A 27,745-nucleotide genomic window follows, 5' to 3' on the forward strand; every position below is an offset into this window, starting at 1 on the left:
TTTATCAATTGAGGAATGGCTCTTATTTATAAAAACAGGCAGTTTTTTGAAGAAGAAATCAAAGCTATATATATAGTTATATGAAAAATTTCTCCAAATCATTGATTAGATGAAAAGAAATTATTAATAACTAGTGATTTGGGGAGATCCAGAGTTCCCCCTTTTTCTAAAGAACTCATTTCAAAAGTTTAAACTCTGATGGACATTTCTGATAATAAATTGGATTAACTTTCTTAACAATCTTCTATTCTACTAAAGTTTGGGAAGGAATAAATTCTACTACATTGCTCAAGGCTGGGTAAAAAGTAAAAGATATAATCATTGTAATATTCATTTCTCATTAATTGTTAACCACTTAGCATTATCACCCTCAGGAATACCTTTTTTCAAAGAGCATATAAATTGTGAACTGACACCTTTAGAGTTTTTGGCATTTGAGGGTGACATTGACCCTTTTATTGACAACATGCTAACCTTATTAATAAAGTGATAACTTACCCAGAAACCATGTCTCTCAAACTTTTAAAATGCCACATGGAGAAATGAATATTAAAACAACTTTCGGACACCTCACACTTACCTGATTAGCTAATATGATGGAAGAAGAAAATGGCAAATTTGAAGGCATGGAAAAACTGGTAGAAATGTTGGTGAAACTGTTAACTGATCCAGCCATTTTGGAGAGCAATGAGAATTATGTTGAAAGAGTTATAAAATGGTATATAACCCTTTGACCCAGAAATAAATATCACTATTAAGTCTCAAGGTGATCAGGGGAAAAGGAAAAGAACCTATATATTCTAAAATATTTAGAGCAGCTCTCTTTATGGTGGCAAAGAATTGGAAATTGAGGGAAGATCTATCAATTGGGGAATAGCTAAACAAGTTGTGGTATACGAATGTGATGGAATACTATTGCACTGTAAGAAATAATGAGCAGCTTGATTTTAGAAAAAAACATGGAAATACTTATATGAAATAATTCAGGGTGAAATGGACAGAACCAAAAAGTAACTGTAAATGACTTATTCTAGGCAATATGAACATTCAAATCAACTATGAAGAATTTAAGAAAGAAAATATTATCCACTTCTAGAGAAAGAACTGATATAATGTAATATGTATTATAAGGTTCCATACACACATACACACACACCCCTAAACACATATACACACGAATGTATATAAAAACATTGGCCTTCTTTACCACAGGGTTGGGGGGAAAGTAAGAAGACAACTCTGAGCTCAAAATGTAACCCCAAAAAATTTAAATGGAAATAAAAGAAAATACACAATTAGTTCCTTACAAAAGGAAGGATAATTTTTCACTTGCTTTTCAGTCTGCTCTAGGCATGAGAGCATGTAGCTCCTTCTTTTCTTTAGCTTCATGACCTTAGTTTCTATTTTTAACTACAATTATTCACCCTTTCACATAGAGGGCTATCCAATAGCAGCTGAACTTCTCTATACTCCTTGCAATATTCCAGTCCCAAGGACCAAAAAATTGTCTGTTAAATTTTCTTTCAATGTCTCCTCCTCTTCATGTCAAAAGACGCCTTCAAATACCTCTCGGCCTCCTTGTTTCTCCCCATCAGTTCTATTTTCCCCGGCTTCTTTCAAAATTTTCTTTGCTTAAATGTCCTGTTCTGATTTGACCTCACATCTGTTCTAATTATAAAACTAGTACACAGGGTGACATATATTATTTCTTCAGGCTGGCTTCCAAACAGCATGACATGCCAACAAAGAATGTATGACAAATAAATTGCATCTGTGATAATGACAGGTTTCTTTTGCTGTAACACTTGATGCAAAAATCCAGCAGGGGGCAAAAGGAGCCATATTTTTCAACTGTGCACGTGGGCTCTTTGTTTGCTCAAAAGACATTAGTACTTAGATCTAAATATTAGATTACTTAGATTAGCACTTAGATCTAAAAACTTTATAAATCTTAAAGAATAATGTCAATGTTGTTTTGGCTAAAAATTATTTTAGTGTTGATAATTATTAGAGTTCTTATTTTAGATTATTATTAGAATTTAAATTATTATTCATATTGTTGAGGAGTTCTTAACTTTGTGTCATGGACCTCTTTGGAAGTCTGGTGAAGCTCAAAGACTCCTTCTCAAAATTATGTTTTTCAGATGAAATGAAGTACCCAAGGGTTACAAAGAAAATTAATTGTATTGAAATAGTTATCTAAATATTTAAAGGGAAAAAAGTCCCATGGTTAAGAACCTTATATCTAGCCCCAGGTTAAGAATCTCATATCTAGTCCAATCTCTGTGTTTTTACAGATGAGGAAAATGAGAGGAGTGATTTGTACAGAATTACATGGCTAATTGCTGGGATAACCCAGAGCAAAACTGTGGTCTTCTAACTCCAATTTCAATGCTTTTTCTTCAGGCTGTTTCTCAAGCATCATAGCTACTAAGGAATTATTTCTTTTTTGTCTCTTTATCTTCAGTACCTAGATACTTAATAAATGTTTATTGAAATGTGAAATAGTTAATAAAAAAGACAGAGAAGTGTTAAAAGAAGCAGAACCAGAAGTAATGTGTCAGGCAAGTCAAAGAAATACAGATATCAAAAGGAAGCATGTGGATAGGTCAATTTTCTGAGAGTGACTTGGATTTTTAAATCATTAATTCTGTCATGAGCTTTTTGAATCTAAATTGAAACAGGCTATTTACTTGCATGACAGAGCACACAAGTGTTATTTTCTGCCTATTAACATGTGTTCTCACTAAGTCCAGACCTTATTCAAAGGACAAATTGTCTTGATGTTATTTGAGAAGCCTGGGTGATAATAATGGCTCACACTTATATAAAACTTTGAGAATTATAGTTCGCAGGGATCGGCAAGCTTGCAATAAATGGACAGCCAGAAATATACACTGACTTCCCCCAAATAGTAAAAGATAAAAGGAGGGTCTTTAGTGTTAGGGATAGATCTTCTGTAAATTTATTGGAAAACATTCATGGGCAGGAATCTTACAGGTCAAAATCTCAGGAAAAGGTTGAAGAATGAATAAATAGTAAGAATATCAGCATTAATGATATAATAGATTTAACAATCCAATTCAACAAGCAATTTAGCATCTGCTAGGTACAAGGCACTACCAGGAGCAGAATATACAAATTTGAAAAACAACATGGTCCTTGCTGTCAAGGAACCAATATTCTTAGCATGCATAAGATCTGTACTAAAATAACCATAATTCAAGGTAGAATGTAATGAGAAAGGAAAGGGAGGGAGGAAGAAGAGGTCTAGACTGAAGGTATCAAACTCACAGTCATGGATTAAAATATAACTAGGAAATATTTAACAAAATAAATAAAAAATAAAATTAAATAGGTTAATATTACTTAGAACTGTTAATAAGCAGCCTACAGAGATCTTTCTGACAGATTAGTATTCCCTTCCCCTTATTTCTATTTGAGTTTGACTCCACTGATATAGACAAAAGTTAAGAGAAAATTTGAGAAGGGGAGAGATCATTTTCTGCTAAGGATATCAGAAAAAAAATTCTTAGAGAAGCCCATCAGTCAATAAGCATTTATTAAATATTTACTATGTGCCAGACACCATGCTAAGCATTGGGCATTCAAAGAATGACAAAAACCCAGTCCTTGCTCTCAAGGAGCTCACATTCTAATGGCACAGACAATGAAAAACTACATATATATATATATATATATATATATATATATATGTATATGTGTGTGTGTGTACCCTATACACACACACACACACACACACACACGTGCAAATGTAAGGTCATTTCTGAGGAAGGCACCAAAGGCTTGGAGGTGGGGGAAGGGACAGTATGGAACATGAGGAGGTAAAAGGCCTCTTGTAGAAAGTGGAATTTGAGCTGAGACATGAAGGAAGCCTGGAAGCTAGGAGGTGGAGATGAGGAAAGAAACTATTCTAGGCATGGGGACCAGCCAGTGAAAAAGCTTAGTGTTACATCTGAGGATGTTGTATCTGAGGAACAAGATGGCCACTGTTTCTGGATGGAAGACTGTGTGAAGAGGAAGAGTGTGAGAAGACTAGAAAGGTAAGATATGGCTCCTGAGCTTGGTGGTGCTAGAAGGGAATGATTTAAATTAGGCAGAGAGACATAGGGAGATTGTCTTCCAACCTTGGAGGGCTGTGTGGAATGGGGAAAGGTCAGGATGATGAAACAAATGAATGAGTAAGTAAATGAAAACATTTAAGTAGTAAATATAAGCATTATACTAAGCGCTGGGAATCCAAATAATTAAGTAGTAAATTTATGCATTGTACTAAGTGCTGGGGATACAACTATGAAAAAGAGGCAGTTTTCTCAAGGAGCTCATCTTCTAAGATGGGGAGACAGCAGATGCAAGAGTCCCAGCTGCAAGGAGGAGGCAAAAGTCCTAAGGTTACACTGGCAGGTTAAGATGACATTGCTTGGGGATTTGGAGAGTGCTCAAAAGCAGGATAGAGTATAAGACTCAATGGACTTTAGGACAAAGTGGCAGGGCAGATGGTAAGGATTGGTGATCTTCCATCTTACTGGAAGGACTGTAGTTGATGACTCCCAGCTCAGTGGTATGAACATCTATTGACTCTTCCTACCTGGCCTATCAGCACTCTGGGGACAACTTATCTGTCCAAATTGTGGACTAATTTGATTAGAAAACAGAGTTTGAAAAAATTAGTAATGTGAAGAAAGGCTACAAAGATAGGCTGGAGATAGATTTTGGAGCATTTCAGATGACAGCTAAGTGATTTACACTTTATCATATCAACAATGAGAAGGTATTGAAGGTTTGGAGTTTTTTTAAAAAGTGGGATTATTTAGTTTTTTTGAGAATATATTCTTCATCAAGAATATTATTTTGGCAGCTTTGTGAGAATTGGATTGAAGGTAGGAGATAAAAGAAGAAGGGAAAGACCAATGTGGAGGCTGTCATTCTGTAAGAAGTAATGAGGGCCTGAATTAGGATGATGTGAATGGAGAGATATTTTTGAAATATAATTCATATATTTTGGATAAATGTTTGCAATTGATTGAATGTGAAAAGTGAAATGAGGAAGAACCAAAAAGATAGTACTATCAACAGAAACAGTCAAGTTGAGGAAGGGCATAGATTTTTTGGGAATGCTATTGATTTTTAATTTGGTGCTTGTTAATTTTAAGAGGCTAGACACTGAAAATGAAGAATGGAGTTTAGGGGACACACACACACACACACACACACACACACAAGGACAAAAAAGTCCTTGGCTTCATTTCTTTCTTACCTAGCTTTAATCACTGAATGAGTGTTTGCCGCAGTTACTGAGATCTGGTAAAGACCTTACCTTAAAAAGGCCAAGCTCTTCCACTTTATCCAGGGCCATCTCTAGTCCTCCTGATCTCAATCTTGCTCCTGGACCCAGAAGGTTCTGAAGGAGAAACTGAGGCTCCTCTTATGCAAATCCAATTCACTTGTATGTCATGGCATCATCTCCCTGATGTCATGGTCATTGCCCAGAATGAAGGGCAAACAATAACAACAATCTTTGTGTACACACACATACACACATATACACACATCCCCTAAGTTCCATTCTTCATTTTCTATAGGCCTATAATTATATATCTTCTAATATTTGCAGTACATACAATATAGATATAAGATCCTGATATATAATACATACATGTATGTACACAAAATTACATACATGATGTATATGATATTTTATATATCAAAAGTAATCTGCATAGAGGTAATTGCAATTCTCCCTCTGAATAAGGGTATATTGAAATATAAAAACTGATCACTGGAGGGAATATCCATATCCTGGAAGAAGGGGGAAAAAAATTAACTCACAAAAAAAGAGTGAAAAGGAAGGAAATGAGGAGGTAGTAGTGTCTTGGAAGCCAAGGGAAAAGCCATTAATTAAAGGGAAGCTAATTCAATTCAACAGATCTACTGTATATAGACCTTGGTTCTAAGAACTGTGGAAGATATTAAGGCAGATTTTTAGCCTTCTTGGAACATACAGCAAACAGGAAAATAAATGCATATAATTTACATTGTGTACAATGCCATATGAAGTGGGGAATGTCAAACTGGGAACCAGGAAAAGTTTCATGGAGAAGGTGCATTAAAGGACGAGCAAAGATCATTGGGGAAAGGGGAATTCCAAGCATACAGGGTTTTGGGATTTTGGGGAGACAGGGCCCATTTTGGCTGGAGCAGTTTTTTTTTCTGAAAAATGATGAGTAATCTCAGGAAAACTTTAACTGTCTAGAGGAGTTAAAAATGTCTAACAGGAAGGACTAGGACATTGAGGACAGAGAATAAAAAGATCTTTGGTGACCTTGGAGGGAACAGTTTCATCAGATCAAAGAAGCAACCTTGTGTGATTGTGTGTAAATATTATTCTTCCATTTTATAGGAAATCTCCCTAAGGTTGGTTGTCCTGTTCAAGGTCACACAGCCAGGAAGCTGTGGAGCTGGTCCCAAGGACAGCGGCCTTCCTGCCTTATGGGAGAGAGGCACACATTTCCCTGCCCCAAAAGATCTTGGCATAAAAGACTGAAAGACCATAATTAGAGATTTATTTTTTTCTCGGAAGGAGAAGACTTCACTGGGGTGGTGATTTCCAAACATATCAAACAGATGGCCATCGGCAACGGCTTAAAATCAATTATTTATTAGAACCTTCCTAGGAATCGCTAGCATTGCGAAAACTGCTTTAAAACGTCTGCAGAGCCCTTTGCCTATCTCGTGAGATGCTCACAATGTCCGCGGGAGGTAAATGCGACCCTTCTACAGGTGAGGAAACTGAGGCGGGCAGCGGTGAGGGGACTCAATAGCCATAGCCGCGTTTCTTTCCCTGTCAGTCACGGACGCAGGTTTGGATGGTGCGGCACCGGGGCGGTCACTCTCTCGGAAGAGACCACCTCGGGCAGACTTCTCCCGCGTCATAGCAGCGGCCGCCCCGGCCCCGGCCCCCGGCCCCCGGCCCCCGGCCCCATTATATCTGCTCACTGAGGGGAGATGAGCCCACGCTAGCCGACTGGCACCCGCCTTTGCACCAGGTTTTCCAAGTGGGCGCAGGCAGATGATAACGTAAGGGGGTGTGTGGTGCGCCTCCTCCCCACTCGGGGTTTGACCCCAGCCACGCCCCCCCCCCCCCCCCCCCCCCCCCCCCCCCCCGCCCCCCCCCCCCCGCCCCCCCCGCCCCCCCCCGCCCCCCCCCCCCCCCCCCCCCCCCCCCCCGCAGGGCCAGGGGCGCCCCTCAGCATCACCTAGAGTGCTCTAGGTGCTCGCACCGCCCTCCTCCTTTCCCCTCCCCCGCCCCTCCGCTGGTCTGGCTCGGGGGCGCGTGCGTGGGCGCCCCGCCCACCTCCCGTGGGTAGCGGCCGGAAGTGGCACTTTCCCGGAAGGTTCGGAAGCAAACGCAACGGAACCGGCAGCGAGAGGGAGGCTCCTCACAGCCGCGGCCTGGGCCCGGGACTGGGCCCAAGCGGGCCGGGGAAGGAAATGGCAGCCGGGGCCTGGACCGCCTGTTAAGCTGTTGCGGGGAGCGCGCTCCGTGGGGACTAGCGGCGGTTAGGGCATGGCCGGAATTGGGGCCCCAGCTCCGGGGGACTCTCTCCTGGGTCCGGAGGCCGATCGGGGCGCCGGGGCCTCGGCACAGCCGCCTCTGGCGCCGCCGCCCCCGCCTCCGCCCCCTCCGCCGCCGCCGCTCTCGCCTCAGGGGCCGGCCGCGCCGGTAGCCCTGCAGCGGGAGCCGCTGTACAACTGGCAGGCCACCAAGGCGTCGCTCAAGGAGCGCTTCGCCTTCCTCTTCAACACGGAGCTCCTGAGCGACGTGCGCTTCGTGTTGGGCAAGGGCCGCGGGGGCGCCGGGGCCGCGGCCGCCGGGGGCCCCCAGCGCATCCCCGCCCATCGCTTCGTGCTGGCTGCCGGCAGCGCGGTCTTCGACGCTATGTTCAACGGCGGCATGGCCACCACCTCGGCCGAAATTGAGCTGCCGGACGTGGAGCCCGCCGCCTTCTTGGCGCTGCTGAGGTGAGAGAAACCCGGCCCCGCCGGCCGGAAGGAGCCGCGGCCTGGGGCGGTGGTTGGCACGGGAGGAGAAAGTTTGCCCCGAGGGCCCGTCGGGATTGCGTCTGGCGGGGTTCTAGAGAACCTCTGACACTTTCCCGCGGTAGTGGGGGTGAGCCCGGTGTTCTGAGTTGGAAAATGAATCTGCCCTGGGCAGCCCCCGGCCCGCGCCTCCGGTCAAGGTCGGGGAGCGACTACGGTCCGTAGGCTGCCAAGGTGACCCGGCCCTTCCCGCTCTTCTTAACGTTTTTTGGCTCTTGGCTGGTGATTTCTGATTATTCAGTCGTTTAGCTTTGCCACGTATTTATCCCTTGTGCTAAATTCTGGGAATGCAACAAGAGGCTAAAGAGCCTTTGCCTTCAAGGAGCTTACACTCCAATGGGGGAGGAAACACGCAAACGGATCTACATAGAGAACATATGATCTGACTGGGGGAAACGTAGCCCCCATAACATTGACGGCTAAAATACTGTTTCCCTTTCCCTTTCTTAAAAGTCTTTAAAACGCATTACCTCTATTGTAATTCCGATGATTGTTGCTATTATGCACCATTAAGTGGAATTAAATCAGGATGAGAAATGTTTTCAGCTTCGAAAGATAACTTTGAAGAGGTTATGGCAAAAGAATAAATGTGATAGTTGCATTTTTTTTCTTTGTAATTTAGAAATTAATTGTGAGATTATCTGATCAAAGAATTTGGAATTAGAAGGAACCTTATAAATAACAGCACAGTATCCTCATGTTACAAGTGAAGTACCTAAGGCTTGGGTAAAGTGACTAAAGTTACAGTAAACAAGTAAAATAAATTTGGCATTTGAACCCCTGCCCTTTAACCTCCAGTATACCTCTTGAATAACAATTAATTAATTTCTTAATTTTATCCTGAAAAAAGTTTGACTAATTTTTAAATTTCAGGAAAATAAAATACTACTCTATCTTAGTACTGTTTAATTTAAGAGGATAAATTGTTTAAATTTGTTGATGAATAAATACTGAATTGAAAAAGTTGGGACATTTTTCTTCAATGAGATTTTCAAGTTTTATATCTCTGATTTAAAATATCTATAATGGTTTAATTATTAGGAGTTTAAAGCCTATAAAATGAGTAAATTTGACTAATGTTTTAAGTACTCATTACATGATATCAACATGTACTATCCCAAGTTTCAGAATCAGTATAATTTTGAGGATGAAATTTCTCAGTTTGGGTGAAACTTAAAATTTCATAGAATTCTTTTTTTTTAGAACTCAAAATAATAGAGATTATTTAATCCCAAGGAAACTGAAGCAACTAATACTTTGTGAGAAAGAATACTTTGGAATTCCCTGATCTCCCATAAATCAAAACATATGTATAAATAGAAAACATAGATTTGTCTTCACATTTTATTGCCATTTCACATATTTATGATAAAGTATCTTTATTTTGACATAATATTAATTCAGAGTCCCATCACATTGTAATACATTATTTCTGGCACTTTTTTTTTCCATTTATACCAAGGATAAAGAATTTTCCAGTTTCCCTTGGGAAATATTTCCAGAAATTTGTATTATCAGTTTTTGTTGCTAGAATGTAACTATTCTGGCCTGGAAATTTCTTTTCCTTCCATTACTAAGTTTCCTTTCCAGAACAATGTAATATATATTACTATTTTACTTAAAGTTGGTCTGGTATTTGAGTATTCATCTCTCCAATTTGGTTTTAGTTTTATGAACATTTGCCTTGATGAATTGTTTTCACATATGAATGCTGTACTTGTTCAGAGTGTTGGTTTGTATGTACTATCTAGTTGTTTACCTAGGTGAGGTGAGTGTTGTATTTGAATATAATTGGTATTGCTTTGTAATTGATTAGTCCAGAGTCACCTTCTAAATTGGTTTGGTAGCTATTAAGTTTAAGCATCTTTCTTTAATTGATTGAGTATATTCAGGTTTTAATTCACATCCTATTCTAACTTTTGTAATGTTCTCATTTGCAGTCTGTACTGGAGTGGGTTAATTTGGTTTTGATACTTTACTTTTTTAATCTATTCTTACTGCCTACACATCAATTGTTTGAATCGATTGACTCATTGATTTAGTTGTCCATATTCTTCAACCATATTATGTTTTTGTCAGTGCAGTCAATGAATGGAAAACTCATATTTGTTGGATTGTAGCAACTAATATTTTCTTTGAGGCACTTGGGATTAAATGGCTTACCCAGGGTCATACAGCTAAGAGGTGTTAAGTGTCTGAGATCAGATTTTAATTTAGATCCTCCTGACTTCAGGGCTGGTGATCTATCCATTGTGCCACATAGCTGCCTCCTGCAGCTAATATTTTCAATTAGGTGTCATAGTTTTTGTGCTATTGGTGATTTTTTTAGTGCTATGTAGTAAGATAGTATCTTTTTCTCATGTGTTCAGAATAAACATTATAGCATGCAGCATTTAACTGAATTCTAATTATTTAATAATTTAGCATGAATATTTTGTGCACTTTGTGTAATTTTTCAACATTGACCCTTGCAAAAGCTTCTGTTCCAACTTTTCCCCTCCTTTCCCCCCACACCCTCACCTAGATGGCAGGTAGTCCAATACATGTTAAATATGTTAAATTATATGTTTAAAGTAATAGTGTCTTTAATACTCATTTTTCTATGACTATATAGTATTGAGTTTTTTTTTTAATGGCTGCTTTTTTATCTCTGATTCTTCAGTTTTTTGTTTGTTAAAGAAGTGTCTTGATATTTGTGTTTTAGCCATATTATCTATAATGAATCCAAGAGAGATGAGAGGCCTTATTTAAGATCATACAGCTAATTTGTGGTGGTGGGACTAGGCCTATACTTGTTTCTGTCTCTTTTTGAGGCAGATAGATGATATGGTGGGGTGTTGGTAAAAGTTTTAGTCATTTGGATTTGAGGACAGAACAGATCTTGTTGATAAATTGTTCTTTTTATCTCCCCTTTTTCTTTCAAACTTGTACATTATTTGTGACTTAAAGTGGCCAATGAGGTACTTTTTGTGGTAGCAAAAAAACTGAACACAAAATCAAGTAGGTAGCCATTAATAGTGTAATGGTTGGACAAATTGAAGTATGTGAATGTAATAATATATATTGTAATATAATACAGAATGTGATACAATAACAAACAACAAATATGGGGAATTGAGAAAATAAATGTATGGGATTACATTGTGTGAACTGATGTTTCATGAAGTAAACATAATCAGAGAACAGAATAAAATAGTAACAGCAGTAACAAAGTAAAAGAACTCTCATTGACTGCTTAAGTGTGATTAATTATATCTTGACCCTGAAGACCAGATGATGAAATATTCCTTTCTCCTTTGAGAATACATAAGTTGCATAAATTTTCAAATGTGGATTGCTGATTGTTTAGGTTTTTTTTTTTTTAAGCTTTTTTTTCTGTTAAAAGAATGGGCTCAATGGAAAGGGAGGTAAAAGAATTATGCTATAAATACAAGGGCATCAAAAAAATCTTTAAAAAATAAATGAGAATGTATTTTCTAAACTGCATTTTGAAAGTATTAGTTCAGAATATGTAATTTTTAGTTTTAAATGTGAAGGAGTCAGGAAAACCTTAGTTTAAATCTAGCCTCAGACTTTAGGTTTGTGATCCTGGGCAAGTCATTTTAACCTCTATTTGCTTCAGTTCCTCAATTTGTAAAATGGAGATAATAATTGAAACTCCTTAGTCAAATTATTATGAGGATTAAATGAAATAATCTTTTGTAAGGTGATTAGCCCTCTGCTAGGCATATAATAGGCAGCATATAAATGTTTATTCTCTCCTGCATCCTTCATTCCTAAGTATCCTTGAAATGATTTTGCTTAATAGGGTCTCTCACCAAGTTTTTTATATAGTACTTTTACTATCCACTGCTTTTGTATATTCTGTGAGTCTATTACTCCTCATTTTCCAATAGAGTTCTCTATGACAGTTGTTACAAAATAGTTTATTTATAGTCTAAATCAAAAGTGTCAGACTCACAGTGGGTGAATGCCCATCCCCCATAGGCACCAAAATTCCCTAGTGATGGAATGAGATTAAAATGTAATGGGGAAATGTTTAAGAAAATAAATTTTAAAACCCAATAAAACAATGTTGATTATACTACCAGCAGGAATCTCTTTCTATTTGAGTTTGAAACAACTACTCTGAACTATCAAAATTTTGGTTACTGATTTTCATGCCATTTCTTCTCTTTTGCATAGAAAGTCAGATATTTACTGATTAAGAACCTTTTTTGAGTCTCTTGTTCTCCTTATTAGTGCAATTGATTTATTTTGGTTTAACTTTTGTATGATTTCTCTAGATTTCATTGTTTTTTCCCTCATCTTTATTTCCTTTTTCATCATCAGTAATTTGATTAAGTTAGAATTGAGTGATTTCAATTATATGACATCTTTTTATGATTTTTATTCTTTTTTTGTATCACTATATTAATTTTGACCTTGTTTTAAGAAGTAGAGAGATGACTGATTTAACAAGTTATTTACTTTACACATCTCAGATTGCCTAAGAGGACAGGAAAAGATAATGATAAATATTGGAGAGGATGTGGGAACAATACATTGTTGGTGGAGTTGTGAACTGATCAAACAATTCTGGAGAGCAATTTGGAACTATGCCCAGCAGTGTCTCTACTGGGTTTGTATCCCAAAGAAGTCATAAAAAAGGGAAAAGATCCACATGTGCAAAAATGTTTGTAGCAGCTCTTTTTGTGGTGGCAAGGAAGTGGAAACTGAGTGGATTCTCATCAGTTGAGGAATGGTTGAGTAAGTTATGATATATGAATGTTATAGAATACTATTGTTCTATAAAAAATGATTGGCAGGATGATTTCAGAGAGGCCTGGAGCGACTTAACATGAGTTGATGCTAACTGAAGTGAGCAGAACCAGGAGATCATTGTACACAGAAACAAGAAGATTATACGAAGATCAGCTCTGATGGACTTGGTTCTTATCAACAGTGAGATGATTATAGTCAAATCCAATAGACTTGTGATGGAAAGAGCCGTCTGCATCCAGAGAGGGACTATAGCAACTCAATGTGGCTTATAGCAGAGTATTTTTTTTTTTTACCCTTTTTTGTTGTTTGCTTACTTGTTTTTTTTTTTCTTTCTCTTTTTTTCCCCCTTTTGATCTGATTTTTCTTGTGCAGCATAATAAATGTGAAAATGTTTAGAAGAATTGCACATGTTTAACATATATTGGATTACTTGCTGTTTAGGGGAGTAAGGAAGAAAAATTTGGAACATAAGGTTTTGCAAGAGTAAATGCTGAAAACTATTTTTGCATGTATTTTGAAAAAAATAAAAAGTTATTATTTAAAAAAAACTTAGAAAACTTCAAAATTTAAGGTAATTCAAATTGGAAAATCAAATCTTTGATTGAAATAAATTTATCAAGAACAAATCCAAACAAGTTAAATTATTCAGAACTCAGCATGTCTAAAAGCTTACTCTTTTGCCCTCAACCTTTCTTCTCTTCCTAACTTCCCTATTTTTGTCAAATACCACCATCACCCTTTCAGTCACTCTGGTTTGGAACTGTGGAGTCATTCTCTCCTCTTCTCCTTTACTGTTGGTGTTTCATCAGTTGCCATGTCTTCTTGTTTCTGCTACTGTGCTGCCTTTTGCATCTATCTCTTTCTCCACTCTCACAGTCATTTGCACTGGTTTAGACTAGGATTTTAGCTGTGAAAAGGTTGAGCTATCTAGAATAATAGCTTGAAAACACAGGACAATCTAGTGTGGGTTTTTTTCCTCCTAGGAAGGAAGAAACTTGGTTTTATTTGTGAATGGATTACAGAAAAGTTGCCAATAGAAAGAGAGTAAATGAGGATTATTAATGGTGAGAAGGATCAATCAGAATAGTATAAAGGAGAAAGAAGTATGGAACAACTAAGGTCAGAAGGATCATGTTGGGAGGCCTGAGTAGACAAGAAGGTTTAGGATATGCTGTAGTAGTAGTAGTAGCAGCAAAGTAGTAGAAACAAAGATGCCCATCGGTTGGAAAATGGAATATGAATGTAATAGAATATTACTGTGTTGTAATAAATATTGTGGCCAGTACAAAAGAACAATGGGAAGTCTTACATGAACTGATAAAAAGTGAAATAGGCTAAGCCAAAAAATATATACACAGTGAGTCTTAGGAATCTACATGGAAAGAATAAATGGAAATTGAATGCCATTGAAATCATAATGACCCAGCTTGGCCCTAAGAAGAAATTTATTGTCTTTTGCCATTTTTGTATCACCATCTCTTAGAACAGTGCCTTACACGTTGTAGGCCTTTAACAAGTGTTTATTGAATGAAGAATTTTAAGATCTTTTTATGATGGGAGTGGGAATGTTATCAGATGTCAGATTTAGTTGATGTGCTGGTTAGTGATGTGAAATTTTTTGATCTCTTATTTATTGTAAGGAATGACTCAAGGAATATGGAAGGATATGGACAAATGTAAGTGAGAGGAAAAAGGTATCAATATAATACCAATATAATAAACACACTGAATTGCATTTTCATCTATAATGAATTCATTTATCTGGGGCTTAAGATGAATTGTAGTACACGTCAGTTCAGGATTTTCAAATAAGTTGGGCTGTATTCAAGGTATATAAAACACCTCATAACTTAGGTACTACTCAGTGCTACAAACACTTTAGTGGTTTAAGAACATTATAAGAGATGACAACACCACTTTCTTTACATATGTGAACAGACCTTATAAATGGACATGCAGTTTTACCCATCATTATAGATCCTAGAGACTTCATAGTTCCATAGTATTCAGTGATAACAGTAGTCATCCATGAAAGTTTACATAATAGTATATCCTGATAACTAAAATGGAGAAGGGAATAATGCATTTTAGATAGATTTAAATAAAAATAATCATTAAACATTTTTAAACTTGGGCATTTGAAAAGAAAAAGTGGTTTTTCTTGTTGATTTTTTACACAGTAAAATGTTTCTGTAAGTAACTTAGAAGAACATTAATGAGGGGGTGTCAGGAAAGGCCTCATGTAAAACTTGAAGTGTGCCTAAAAGAGATCTAGGGATTCTAAAAACAGAAGTAGAGAGGAGAGAAAAGGGGAAGGGGGACAGAGGAAAGGAGATAAGGAAAGGAACTAGGCAGCACTTGGGAAATGAAATATTTTGTATGGGGAATAGCGAATAAGGAGGCCAGTTTATCTGGCATGTGGAAATTTCTGGAGTTGAAAGATTTAGTTAGATTGTGAAGAGATTGAAGTGCCTCCAAAAGGAATTTGGATTTTGTCTTAGATTTTATCCCTATAATAGGGAATTATTGAAGAAGGGGAATGGCAAGGTTATACATGAAATGTGTTTTGGGACTTTCTCTTTGGCTACTGTATTTGAGGGAAGAGAGCCTAGACACCAGTTAGAGGTTGTTGAAATAATTCAGGTGGGAAAGAAGAGCTAAAAATAGGGTAATGTTCTGTAAGTATAGAGGAGTAAAAATGAAAGAGATTTGGGCGATATGAGTGATAAGAGTTGGCAACTGATGGTATAAAGGAGGTAAAGGGGAGAGGAAAGAGTCTATCAGTGAGAGGTTCTGCACTACTACTACTACTATAAGGCTTTGCACTGGGAAACCATAGTATCATAGATTTAAAACTAGAAGGGACTTTTTGAGCCCAACCCTTATTTTACAGATGAGGAAACAGAGGCCTGGGGAGAGTAAATGACTTTGCCCAAGGTGGCACAGGTGATAAGCCTCAGAAATAGCATTTGAGTCTAGTTCATCTGGCTCTAGGACCAGTGCTCTTTTTACTGTTTGGTAACAAAGATAAAATGAAACAGTGCTTGTCTTAAAGGAACTTTCGTACAAATATATACAATTACTTAACTATAAGATAATTTTAAAGGAATAGAGCACTGACAACTGGAAGGCATCAGGAAAAAATTTTTAGTATTTGGGCCCTGAGCTGAGCCTGGAGAGAAGCTACATATTTTTAAAGATAAGAGGTGAGAATGGAAGTGCCTTCCAGGAATAGGAGGTATCTGACATAAATTCCTCAGTTCTGTGCCTTTAGATCTTTGTATGTCCTCACCCATTCTCTCATTTCTGGTTTCAGAAAGTGGTCTTTTCTCTTTCAAAGCTAAGTAACCCCTTGAACCCTTCATTTTCCTCTAGGACCTTGCTCCATTAATCATTCCCTTTCTAACTCACATTTTCAATTCAGTAAGCATTTATTAAACATCAATTATGTACAAGAAGGCACTGTGTTAGGTCACTATAACATGAATGAAAAATGTCTCCATTTTACAGCTAAGGAAATTATGGTTCAGGTCATACAACTATTAAGTGCACAATTCTAAGCCAGGCTTTATTTGATCCCTACAGTAACTCTTGTGAAGTGTAGGTGCTATTACAATAATATATTACTTTCATTTACAGATGAGATAATATTATGCCATATCATTCTCCATATAGAGAAAACTTTAGCATCCATTTCTCCATTGCTTGGAAGATAAAATAAAAACTCCTTAACTTGATATTTAAGGCTTGCCACAGGTTAGCTCCAAATTACATTTTTCTCTCATTTTAAAAATTCTGGATTTATATAATGCCAAAAAAATTTTCCATATGCAAAATAGAATATAAAAAGAGGATTGTATGTGAAACCATGTTCTATTTTGAACAACTTATTTTTTAAAAAATGTTAGTTCATAAATTACATGTTACTTTACAAGCTATCCTACTTGTCTTATTTTCTTAGACCTATATTTCTTTTGGTACGTTTTTTTAAAAAAAAGCTTCAATGATACTTTTAACATTTTTTTGGACAGTACTGTCACTAGTTTTGTCACTCACCCTATTTCTCTGCTCCCCCCCCCCCCCCAACAAAATCAAATTACCTTTTCAGTTCTTATTTCTTTCACTCTGTTCTTTATACATTCTTATACTCAGCCTGGCAGACTGCTAGGTGTTCATGAGACTCAAAATTGCAGACTCCCAATTCTTTGCATTTGCACAGGCCAGTACGTACCAGGAATGTATTCACGCCAGTACCTCCTCATTTCTACATGTCAGAATTCTTCTCTTAAAGTTGTACTCAAGGACTGCCTCCTTTCTCCATCACACTTTTCCTAATCCCTCAGCTGCAAGTGTTTTCTCCCTCCTCATATGTTAATTGTGTTCTTTAGATATTTGTTCTATCCAATATTATCTTCTAGTTTTTATTAAATATTATATGCATGTATATATTCTTTACTGTGTACAATTTTAATAGATTGTAGACTCCTTAAGGGAAAGGACTATGCCATTTTAATTCTTTCCATAGTGTCTAACACCTAGGTGCTTAATAAATGCCTATAGAATTGTTTTGCTGACCAAATTAAATGATAAAGATGACAATACCACCACCATTACATATGTGACAGACCTTATAAATGAACATACAGTCTTACCCATCATCATAGCTCCTAGAGACTTCATAATACCATAGTATTCAGTGAAAACCATAATCATCCATGAAAGTTTAAATAATAGTATATCCTGAAAACTAAAATGGAGAAGGGAATAATACATTTTAGATAGATTTAAATAAAATAATCATTAACCATTTTTAAGCTTGGACATTCTCTGTGTCTGAAAATTCACTAATCCACTAATGTTAGAACTGTTTCAAGGTGGCAGGTCTGAAGATGGGGCAGATAAAGAGTATTTGTTACCTACATTAATATATTAGGCTTTTGATTCCTTATAGCTTTGTCAGCTCGTGTCTAGTATAAAGCATGTGAGTAAATATTACTGGTTTTTAAAATCCTATCATTCTAATCGACCTGTTGATGACAATTTCTTCATTTTTTGAAATTTTTCCAGATTTCTTTATTCAGATGAAGTTCAGATTGGTCCAGAAACAGTCATGACAACTCTTTATACTGCTAAGAAATATGCAGTTCCAGCTTTAGAAGCACATTGTGTAGATTTTCTCACCAAACATCTTAGGGCAGATAATGCCTTTATGCTTCTCACTCAGGTAAGTAATTTTTATTTAATAAAGTTTGTGTTAACATGCTAATTCAGCATTTTGAAAATCTGTGATGTGATATTCTGCCACTGAGTAGAATGTCTTTGTGATATGCTGTGACTGAAAAAATACTTTTGATGACAGTCATACCACCAGTATCATATACACCATCCAAAGCTTTCTAGCTTGTTGAATCCTTTCAGAGTTTATGTTCTTCTGGCACAATCTTCCTCTACTCAAGATAATCTTCCCACTATATTGAGCCATCAGAGTGGAACTTGGAGAGTCATTTGTCCAAGTGATATTGCTGGGTCTTGGATACCAGTCTCTTATCTTAAGATACTTGGATTTCAGGGATTTTCAGTTGTATCACAAGTTAATAATACTTTGGGTAAAAAATTATTTTTCTGACTTATTTCAATGTCTAAAGGATTCATTACTTAGTATTCATCACCATTCTGCTAGTGATGAATCTTTTTCTACTTAATGAAGCTGGTCCTTGGAAAACAGACCCAGTCTGATATTAAGATTGTTAGATCTTAGATACAGCCAGATCTTGTGGTCTGCTACATAGTCTTCTGGATCACAAGATTACCTTCATACTATGATGGGGCATCTAAGACCATCAGTCCCCTTGTAATGTTAATAGATCTAGAAAAATAAGTGTTGTCCCTTAACACATTGTATGGACACTTTATTAAGAATTCATGAAACAATGTGCATAGAATTTCATGGGGTGTGAAGGCATGATTGAGATCTTCACATTGTAGGAAAAAATTATATTGGTGAGATCATAAATCCATGGTAGTGTTGAAATAAACAGTAAGTGAGCCAGTTTGACTAAAATATAGAATTTTTGAAGGGAAAATATAGAAGTCTGGAAAGTAGATTGCAACCAGACTGTATTTAAATACCCAAAGAAAAATTTGTCAGTTATCTTAGAACCAGTGGGGAGCCATTGAAGCTTTTAGCAGGGGATTGACATGGTTGGATCATGTCAGTATCAATTAGGCAGCCACATGGAGGATGGGTTGAAGAAGCGATAAGATTGAAGCAGGAAGACCACTTAGGAGACTATTGTAATATTTTAGCCAAAGTGAGGAGAGGCTTAACTAAGGTATAGCTGTGTAAATAGAGAGGAGACAAATGCAAGATGGAGTAAAGGTAGAAATGACAAGCCAGCTACTGATTTGATATAGGAAGTGAGTGAGAGAGATTGATGAGTTGAAGATGACTGAGGTTATAAACTTGGTTACCTGGAAGGATGACAGAAGTAGGTAACTTCAAAAGAGAGAGAGAGAGAGTAGATTTTAGGGGAAAGATAAAAAGTTCTTTTAGATTTATTGAATTTGAGATGCTTACGGAATATCCAGTTAGAAATATCCAGTAAGCAGGTTATCTAAGACTGAAATCCAAGATATCAGATTAGAACTAGACATAGAGATTTTGTAGTCATTTTCATAGAGATAATTAAATGTGTTTGTGGAAAATGACATCATCTGAAGAAAAGGTACTTTTTTATTTCATGGAGGAAGCTAATTTTATTGAAATGAATATAATTTTTTTTTTTTTTAATTTGTAGACTCCAGCTTAAGAACCCTTGAGCTAGAGAGAGAGGAGAAAAACTCTCAGATCTTTTTTCCCATAAGTAGGTGGAGAAAGAATATCAGACAGGGAGACTTAAGAACTCAGAAAAACCAAAAAGAAGAGAATTTCCAAAGAAGAGGGTATTTGACAGTGTTATGTTCTAAAAAATGAGTACCGAAAAAAAGACATTTGGATTTGACAATATATCATTGGTAATTTTGCAGAGACAGGAACTGGATGGTTCAATGGATGGAATGCCAGTCCTGAAGTCAGCAAAAACAGTTCAAATCTGGCCTCAGACCTTTTCAAACTATGTGACCCTGTTTGTCTCAGTTTTTTTCATCTGAAAAATGAGCTGCAGGAGGAAATGGCAAACCATCTTTGCCAAGAAAATCTCAAATGGGGTTGGAAAGAGTCAGACACAATTAATTGACTAAATGCATTTTGGAAAGTAAGAGTAGTTGTCATGATGTCAAAAATGAGATTTCATATGGTTGAGAAATGAGTTAGAAAATAGGAAATAGAGGCAAAGGGCATATTAGGGAGACGATTTTTTAAGCACCTAGTAAGGGAAAGGGACTTTATGGTGCTATATGTACTTAAAATATTGGAATAACATTTTTTAAATGATATGTAATTAAGAAATTGATAAATATTTAAAACATTGGAATGAAAGCAAGTAGCTGCTTTTGACATATTTGGTGTGACATTTGCAGTGTCAAATCAGAATATCTTTGGCCTGTAAGTAAAATAAGTATTTTTTATATGCTTAGGCTCGATTATTTGATGAACCTCAGCTTGCTAGTCTTTGTCTAGACACTATAGACAAAAGTACAATGGATGCAATCAGTGCAGAAGGTTTTACTGATATTGACATAGGTAAGTTATTTATTTTGAACTGAATTTTACTGTTTCTGAGTATAGTAATGCTTCACTGGGGGGCATATATATTGGGAGAGTGAGATGTGTAAGGTCAATTGATTAGAAAGTTCACATAATTCTAACTCTTTTGGTATCAAAATTGAGTTATTTTAATTATTTTTAAGGAAATATACCTGAAATGTTAATTTTACTGTCATCTTAAACATCTAGTCAAATCAACAAATATTAAGCACAACCAATATGCTAGTTCCAATGCTAAAAGCTGTAAGGGATATTTAGAATAAGGAAATAAAAGCTCCTTTGAAAGTGTTCATATTTTTTATTTGATAAAGGAAGTTAGTAAATCATGTTCAGAGTAAATCATATAAATAAAGATAAGTTGACCAGTGAGACAGTAGAAGAGGTACTATATTTATTTATATACATGACTATTTGCCAAATGAGTTAATCAAAAAATAATTGTTCTGAGAGTTCAGAATGTCCCGTTGTACTCTAGAGATAGAATTTAATTAGATTGATTCAAGTTGGGATTGGTCAGGTTTAAACCAGATCTTGAAAATCTTCTCCTTACTCACCCTCCTAAACTCTCTCTCTAGGAAAACCAGTCTAACTGTCACCTTCATGCTTTTTGCTTTTGAATTCTGACATTCATTCACTCTACCCAGCCAAGTTTTAAAGGATAATTTCATCCTTTAAAACTTGGCTGCGTAGAGATCAATTTGGTTATTCAGTATCTTAAATACCTGCCTTCAAATTTTTTTAAAGGAGCTCTTGGCAGGAGAAAGCATGGTTCAGAAATCTTGCTCTATTGAGAAGGGTTCATGGAGAATATCGAACACAATTTAACCTTTTCTTGATGACATATATATTAATCTGTCCCCTGAATATTTGTTGATTTAACTTAGGACCTATTCTTGTACTATAATACATAATACATAGCAGAGTTATGCTATGTTTGTCTTAATTGTTAGGTATTTAGCTATTACTTCTGGCTGTTGTCACTATATGCATAGCTACTCTATGTCCTATTTAGTTTGCTACTTCTAATCTATTTTGGTCTGATTTAGTTTGATGTAGGAAGAAAAATTAAGTTTAACAAGTTCAATTTAAAAAGTCAATAAGGTTTTGATTAACAGCCTTTTTTGAGTGAAGGGGTTTTGTGACAACTCATTTGGGATTTTTACTTTGAGGGCCTTTTGCTATTTGAAAGTTTTATGTTTGTCACAAGTCTGGTATTTTGAATAAATGATATGTTACTTATCCTTTTAGTAATTTTTTTCTGGCTTTTATTTTACAATTTTATCAGATTTTGTTCTAGAAAAGGAAGCAAGTTTAATTTTAAAAATTTTTGATAAGCAAGCTTTGTCTATAATAGTTTAAAATTATTAGTGTATATGAAAGCAGGATTTGTAGTTCTCAGTCAGTAGTTTTCTATATAATGATATTATAATTTCTTAATTAGTTTTTTATATATCTATATTATAAAGTTTTCAGTTTACAGTATTCAAGCCACATATAATTTTCTTGCATAATTTTTTTTGCTCTTTCTTTTTTTTAATAGCTTTTTCTTTTTTCCAAATATATGAAGATAGTTTTCAACATTCACCTTTGCAAAAGCAATCCAAAATATGTTAAACATCTGCAGTTCTTCTAAATATATTTTCATGTTCATCATGCTGCACAAGAAAAATCTGATCAAAAGGGAAAAAAAACTATGAGAAAAAAAACATGGCTTGCATTAAGATGTGTTTAGGAAAGCAGAATTCTCCCCCACTGCATCACGTGGCTAAATTGATGAATGACAGTTTGAAAGAAAATAATTTTCTTTTGCTTTCTATTACTGGGTTCACTTATCTCTAAATGTTTTGGTTGATTTCAGCTCATATAGTTATATGCCTTTCATTTAAATTTTAGCCTGTCATTCCTGCATTGCACAGATTTTTACAGAATAGTGCCATGTTCATATAGCGTCTGTATAAATTTTCCAGATTCCAGGCCATATATACTGGATTTTGAGATCAGCAATATAGATTCAAATTTCTGCCTTGTTATTTAATATCAATGTAGCCTTAGGCAAGTAATTTCACTTGGCTGAGCCTCAGTTTCTTTATCTATAAAAAGAGGGATTTGAAATTATTGATCCTATGAGGCTTACTTTTTTTGAGTACTAAAATATTTTTCTATCCATATTTCTAAAATAATTTCTTACTTAGTAGCAAGATTTAGAAATCAGATAGCCAAGCAGAAGCTGATCAGTACTGTATCCAAAAAAAGAGAGACCCTGGCTTCCAGAAGGTGTTTGATATTAATGAAAAATGATTTGTGCATGGACTTTAGGTCATCCATATGTTTTGTATAATCATAGGATATAATGTCATAAACTTAGAAGTGGTAGGAATCTTAAAACTTATCCATTCCAAGTCTCTTTTTTAAAGATGTAGAACTAAAATCAAGGAAATTGTGACTTACCTAATATCATACTGATAAGAAATGGCAGATATATCTTGTATACTTATTTCCTAGTTCTCAGCTATGTTATTAATATGTTAAATTATTTTTGTTTTATTATTATTTTTAGTTAAATTACTTTTGGATAAAAGACATGCTGCAGTAAATAAATTTGAATATGCAGGGAGTCCCAAAAGTCATAGTGTAGTCTTAAACTATTAAAGCTTAAAGCAGGTAAGCTGTCTAAGCTATTAAAACTTAGAATTGCTCTAAGAGTTTTTGGATACCCAAGTATTTGCATGAGTTTTTTTTTTTTTTTATAACATTTTATTTTTGATGGCATACTTAAAGTTTAATGTGTTTTTTAATTGAGTAGAAACTTAAAAGTTTTTTTTTTTAAATAAAGATATAATGTTAAGCCACCAATATTTTAAATATAATTTAAATTGGATTTTGTGTCTTACCTTTAGACACATTATGTGCTGTTCTGGAAAGAGATACACTCAGTATTCGAGAAAGTCGACTCTTTGGAGCAGTTGTTCGATGGGCAGAAGCTGAATGTCAGAGGCAACAGCTGCCAGTGACTTTTGCAAACAAACAGAAGGTGCTGGGAAAAGCGCTTTCATTAATCCGTTTTCCACTGATGACTATTGAGGAGTTTGCTGCAGGTAAGATACTATTTTGGCAGAAACTCTCTGGACATCATTTTGGTGGATGGACCAAGAGAAGTGGCCTTTTGGGTGGAGGACCATGGCAACAGACATAGAAGCAGGATGTAGTAGCCTAAGCAAAAGTAGTTAGAAATCACATCAGAAGTATGTGAGCAAAAAATTTAGTAAGTAAAGAATGGTCAAATAATAGGTATGAGGCTGTGTGTTTGAATTTCATTTGAAGTTAGGTGACTTGAGATTCGATTCCTGTGATACTACTTGCTAGTCATATGACTTTAAAGATCAGTCACTTAACTTCTATAGGCTTCCCAACTCCATATGATTTCCTGTCATTAGATTATAAATTAAAAGTTTTAAGAGATCAACAGATCCTTTCTGAAGGCCAGGGAGAAGTTATACAACATGCTCAAGGTGTGACACTTTATTATTTAAACTTGGGTTTCCCGATTACAAATCCATTGCTCTCTGTACTCTTTTGCATTTGTTTTCCAATCTTCTAGTGCTAGCATTTGGACTGTCTCTTTAAAAGAAACATAGTTTCATATAGATGTGTATTGCATTTTATCACATGATTAGTAATTTAAATTGTTACGCCTTTTTTTAGTCAACAACCTATTTTTATAGACTGTACTCAAATGGGATTAAAATTGATTATCATTATTATAATTTTTTCTCTTTTAACTTGGATTAAGTTTAACAAATCAGTTTTGATCTCATAAAGTTCACTTCAAAGCACACTTTTAAAACAAATGATTTTTTTATTGAAATTTTATTTGTTTTTCTTTCCACAGGTCCTGCTCAATCCGGAATTTTATCAGACAGAGAAGTGGTAAATCTCTTCCTTCATTTTACAGTCAATCCTAAACCCCGAGTTGAATACATTGATCGACCAAGGTGCTGCCTCAGGGGAAAAGAATGCAGCATCAATAGATTCCAACAAGTAGAGAGTCGTTGGGGTTACAGTGGAACAAGCGATCGAATTAGGTATCTGTCTTAGTTCATGTTACAGGGGTGGGGAAAAAAGTTTTAATGTTGAATTGAAGATATTTTGAAGAAGATGTATTTTTTATATTCTGTTAAATTTTACTGTCAAAAATTATTAGATTTAGTCAAAAACTATTCAATAAATCATCTAGGTGATTGTGATTCAGATTTTCCCTTAATTACTGTGTCTCTATTTAGACCTTGTAAAAATAAGATAGAAATATCTTCAGGAAAGGGAGAAAGATATCACAAGATTGGAAAAGGGCAGATTTTCCAGTTTTCACGAAAAAGGAGAATGTGGTATGTGTATGACTGTATTTCTGGGCATAATTCTAGAATGTATCACTAAAGGAATGGTTAATAATTATCTATCATTAGTGACCTCAAAGAATCAGCATATTTTCATCAAAAACAGCTTATGCCAGACTTCTTTTTTCAACAATTAAATTGGTGATCAGGAGAATCTTGTACATATAATTTACTTGGAGTCTAGCAAAGCACTTGTTAAAAATCCTTTCTGGACTTTTGAAAAGGAAGACAGGGATGTGATTTACATCCCATCTCCTTAAATTGTAATTTAAGATCCCATGTGGAATCTTGTAATGTAATGTGGGGGATGGGTCCACAAAATAATGATTTTATCAGCAAATATCTGATGTATATACCTATTTTATATACCTTCCTCTACTGGGGTCACATAAATATTGCTTGGGCAAAAAAGGAGTTGCAAGTGGAAAAAGAAATTCTGGTTTAGATAATAGTACAGGTAAGTAAATCTGAAACTGATTGAATAGTCATTAACAAATGATATAGTCTGATGATACCTTAGAAGAAAGGTTGAGTATTCTAGAAATGTATGTGACTAACTTTTTCACCAGTGACTGTGTATTACATTGAGGAAGGATATTGATATGTTGGGGAATGTCTAGAAGGGTAAAGTGCCTTAAATCCCTGATGGATGATGACAGTCAACTAAGAAAAACAAACTAGGACTATTTAGCTGGACAAGAGAAAGTTTAGGCAGATGGTGGTAAGAATAGTTGTGTTTTCAAATGTTTTTTTTTTTTTTTTCTTTTAAAGATACTTTCGGGACAGCTAGTTGGTGCAATAGATAGAGCACCAGCCCTGAAGTCAGGAGGACTCAAGTTCAAATGTGGCCTCAGATATTTAATACTTCCTAGATGTGTGACCCTGGTCAAGTCACTTAACTCTGATTGTCTTAGCCAAAAAAAAAAAAAGGAAATAATTTCTAGGCAGACTTTGAAATTTATACTGACCACATTTCTTTATTTCTTATGTCCATGCATGACTGCCCCCTATCTCCAGTCCATGTAGAAAGTCCTCTAGTGAATATATCATCAATAATTAATTCAGATGTATACATTAAAGCCTTTTTTAGTTCAAATAGTTGGATGGTTAAGTGAGTATAATTTTGTTAACTAGTTAACTGAGATTAGTGATTCCCAAATTGTGGTTCTTTGAAACCTCAAATTTGTGTTAGTATGTTAGTAGATATATATATACATATATATATTCCATCTTTGCAAAGTTGGACAATACGTTGTTTAGTTAAACTTCTCCCCCTCTCCCCCATCTTTTTTATAAGGGATGGCTTGCTTGAGAGGGGAAAAAAACAGAGTATAAATGCAACTTTTAAAATCTTTCTCTTCTAAGAGAAAGGAATAAAAAAAAAAAAAAACTATCCTACCTTTGAAAATGTCTGAGGTAAAACAGAGAGCCCAGGTGAAAGTTTGTTAACATTTTTCTTCACCAAACAGAACATTTTAATTATCAAGTAGAAAATTTATTTAAACAAATTACTTAAAATGTCGAAGAATCAGTTTCCTAAGACAATTCATTCAATCTTCGTTAGGTCACCCCCTCCCTAATATTCTCCATTTCATCTGGTCAGAAGTAATTTGATCATTATTCAATTCTGAGCAAAGTATGGGCAAAGAGGATGCTTCTTTTAAGTAGATTAATCAAGAGTCTCTTGCCCTATTAGGTCTTTGGCCTAATTTGTCTTTCAGAAGAACAGAATTCCCTCCTAAATTTTTATGCATTTTTTTTTTTCTAGGAAAAGTGGTGTCAGAACTTTGGTAAAAGTTAATAAGATTTAGTGCAGGGTTTCTTCTTCTTCTTCTTCTTCTTCTTCTTTTTTTTTAACAAAGTTTCAGAATAGTTATTTATTGGAAAAAATACATGCAAAGCATAGACAGTAAGATAATGTTTTTATGTCATAAAAACTTTCTAAAATAAAAAGTAAGCAATATTTTCCATGGGAATACTATTAATATATTCCCAGTAAATACAGGAATGAAGCTAGAATGCTGTTGTTTGGTTTAGATATTGAATTGCTATAGACTATGTATACTTCTTGCTAGGAGCAAGAACTCTCTCTGCTATTATTTAATATAGGTATAGAAATGAGCTAGAGAAAACAAATGGCAAACCCCTCCAGCATCTTTGCCAGAGAAATTCCAAATGTAGTCACAAAAAGTTGGACACCACTGTAACAACTGAATAACTATAGAAATGCTAGAAATGATGGTGAGATGAGAAAGGTGCAAAGATAGTTAAAGAGGAGACAAGAGTATATCTACCTATGTCATAGTCTACTTAGTAAATCCTAGGGAATCATCAAAAGAAACCCAGTTGAGATCATTAAAAAATTATATATTTTTTGAGCTTGTTGCAGGGCATTTTTAAAGTATTGATAAGATTTTCTTCATTCAGGTAAGTCTGAAAAGGACTTTAGATAGAAAAATATTTCTTAATATTTTTATCTCTAGATATCTGTTCTCTCACTGTTTTTCCCTCCCTCCCATCCCCCATTGCACCCAAACTAGAAGTATAATCACTACTCACAAGTGTAATACCAATATTGATTGGCACAGGAGCTTTGATCTTCTCTCCTTCCAGCCTGGGCCAGTTCTCCCCTCTTTTGGTAACACAGTTACCAGGACTTAATATGGACATTAATCACCTTAGCCTACTGCAACTTGGAACTCCTAAGCTCAAGTGATCTATCAGTCTCAACACCTCTGATAGCAGATATTTCACATGTGTTCTA

At 35.7% G+C, this 27,745-nt stretch overlaps 1 protein-coding gene across 1 annotated transcript in view; it reads left to right on the forward strand.

Annotated features, from left to right (window-relative positions):
- Positions 1–7,406: 7,406 nt before the first annotated feature.
- BTBD1 (BTB domain containing 1) overlaps positions 7,407–27,745 on the forward strand; it is a 30,052-nt gene continuing 9,713 nt past the window's right edge. The window contains exons 1-5 of the mRNA XM_023496532.2: positions 7,407–8,043; positions 17,953–18,109; positions 20,461–20,566; positions 23,488–23,685; positions 24,480–24,672. Coding sequence (XP_023352300.1) covers positions 7,589–8,043; positions 17,953–18,109; positions 20,461–20,566; positions 23,488–23,685; positions 24,480–24,672 — 1,109 coding nt within the window. The 5' untranslated portion in view covers positions 7,407–7,588. The remainder of the gene's footprint in view (positions 8,044–17,952; positions 18,110–20,460; positions 20,567–23,487; positions 23,686–24,479; positions 24,673–27,745) is intronic.

The sequence above is a fragment of the Sarcophilus harrisii genome, chromosome 2 (genome assembly GCF_902635505.1).
Source record: "Sarcophilus harrisii chromosome 2, mSarHar1.11, whole genome shotgun sequence".
In the NCBI taxonomy this organism is placed as follows: domain Eukaryota; kingdom Metazoa; phylum Chordata; class Mammalia; order Dasyuromorphia; family Dasyuridae; genus Sarcophilus; species Sarcophilus harrisii.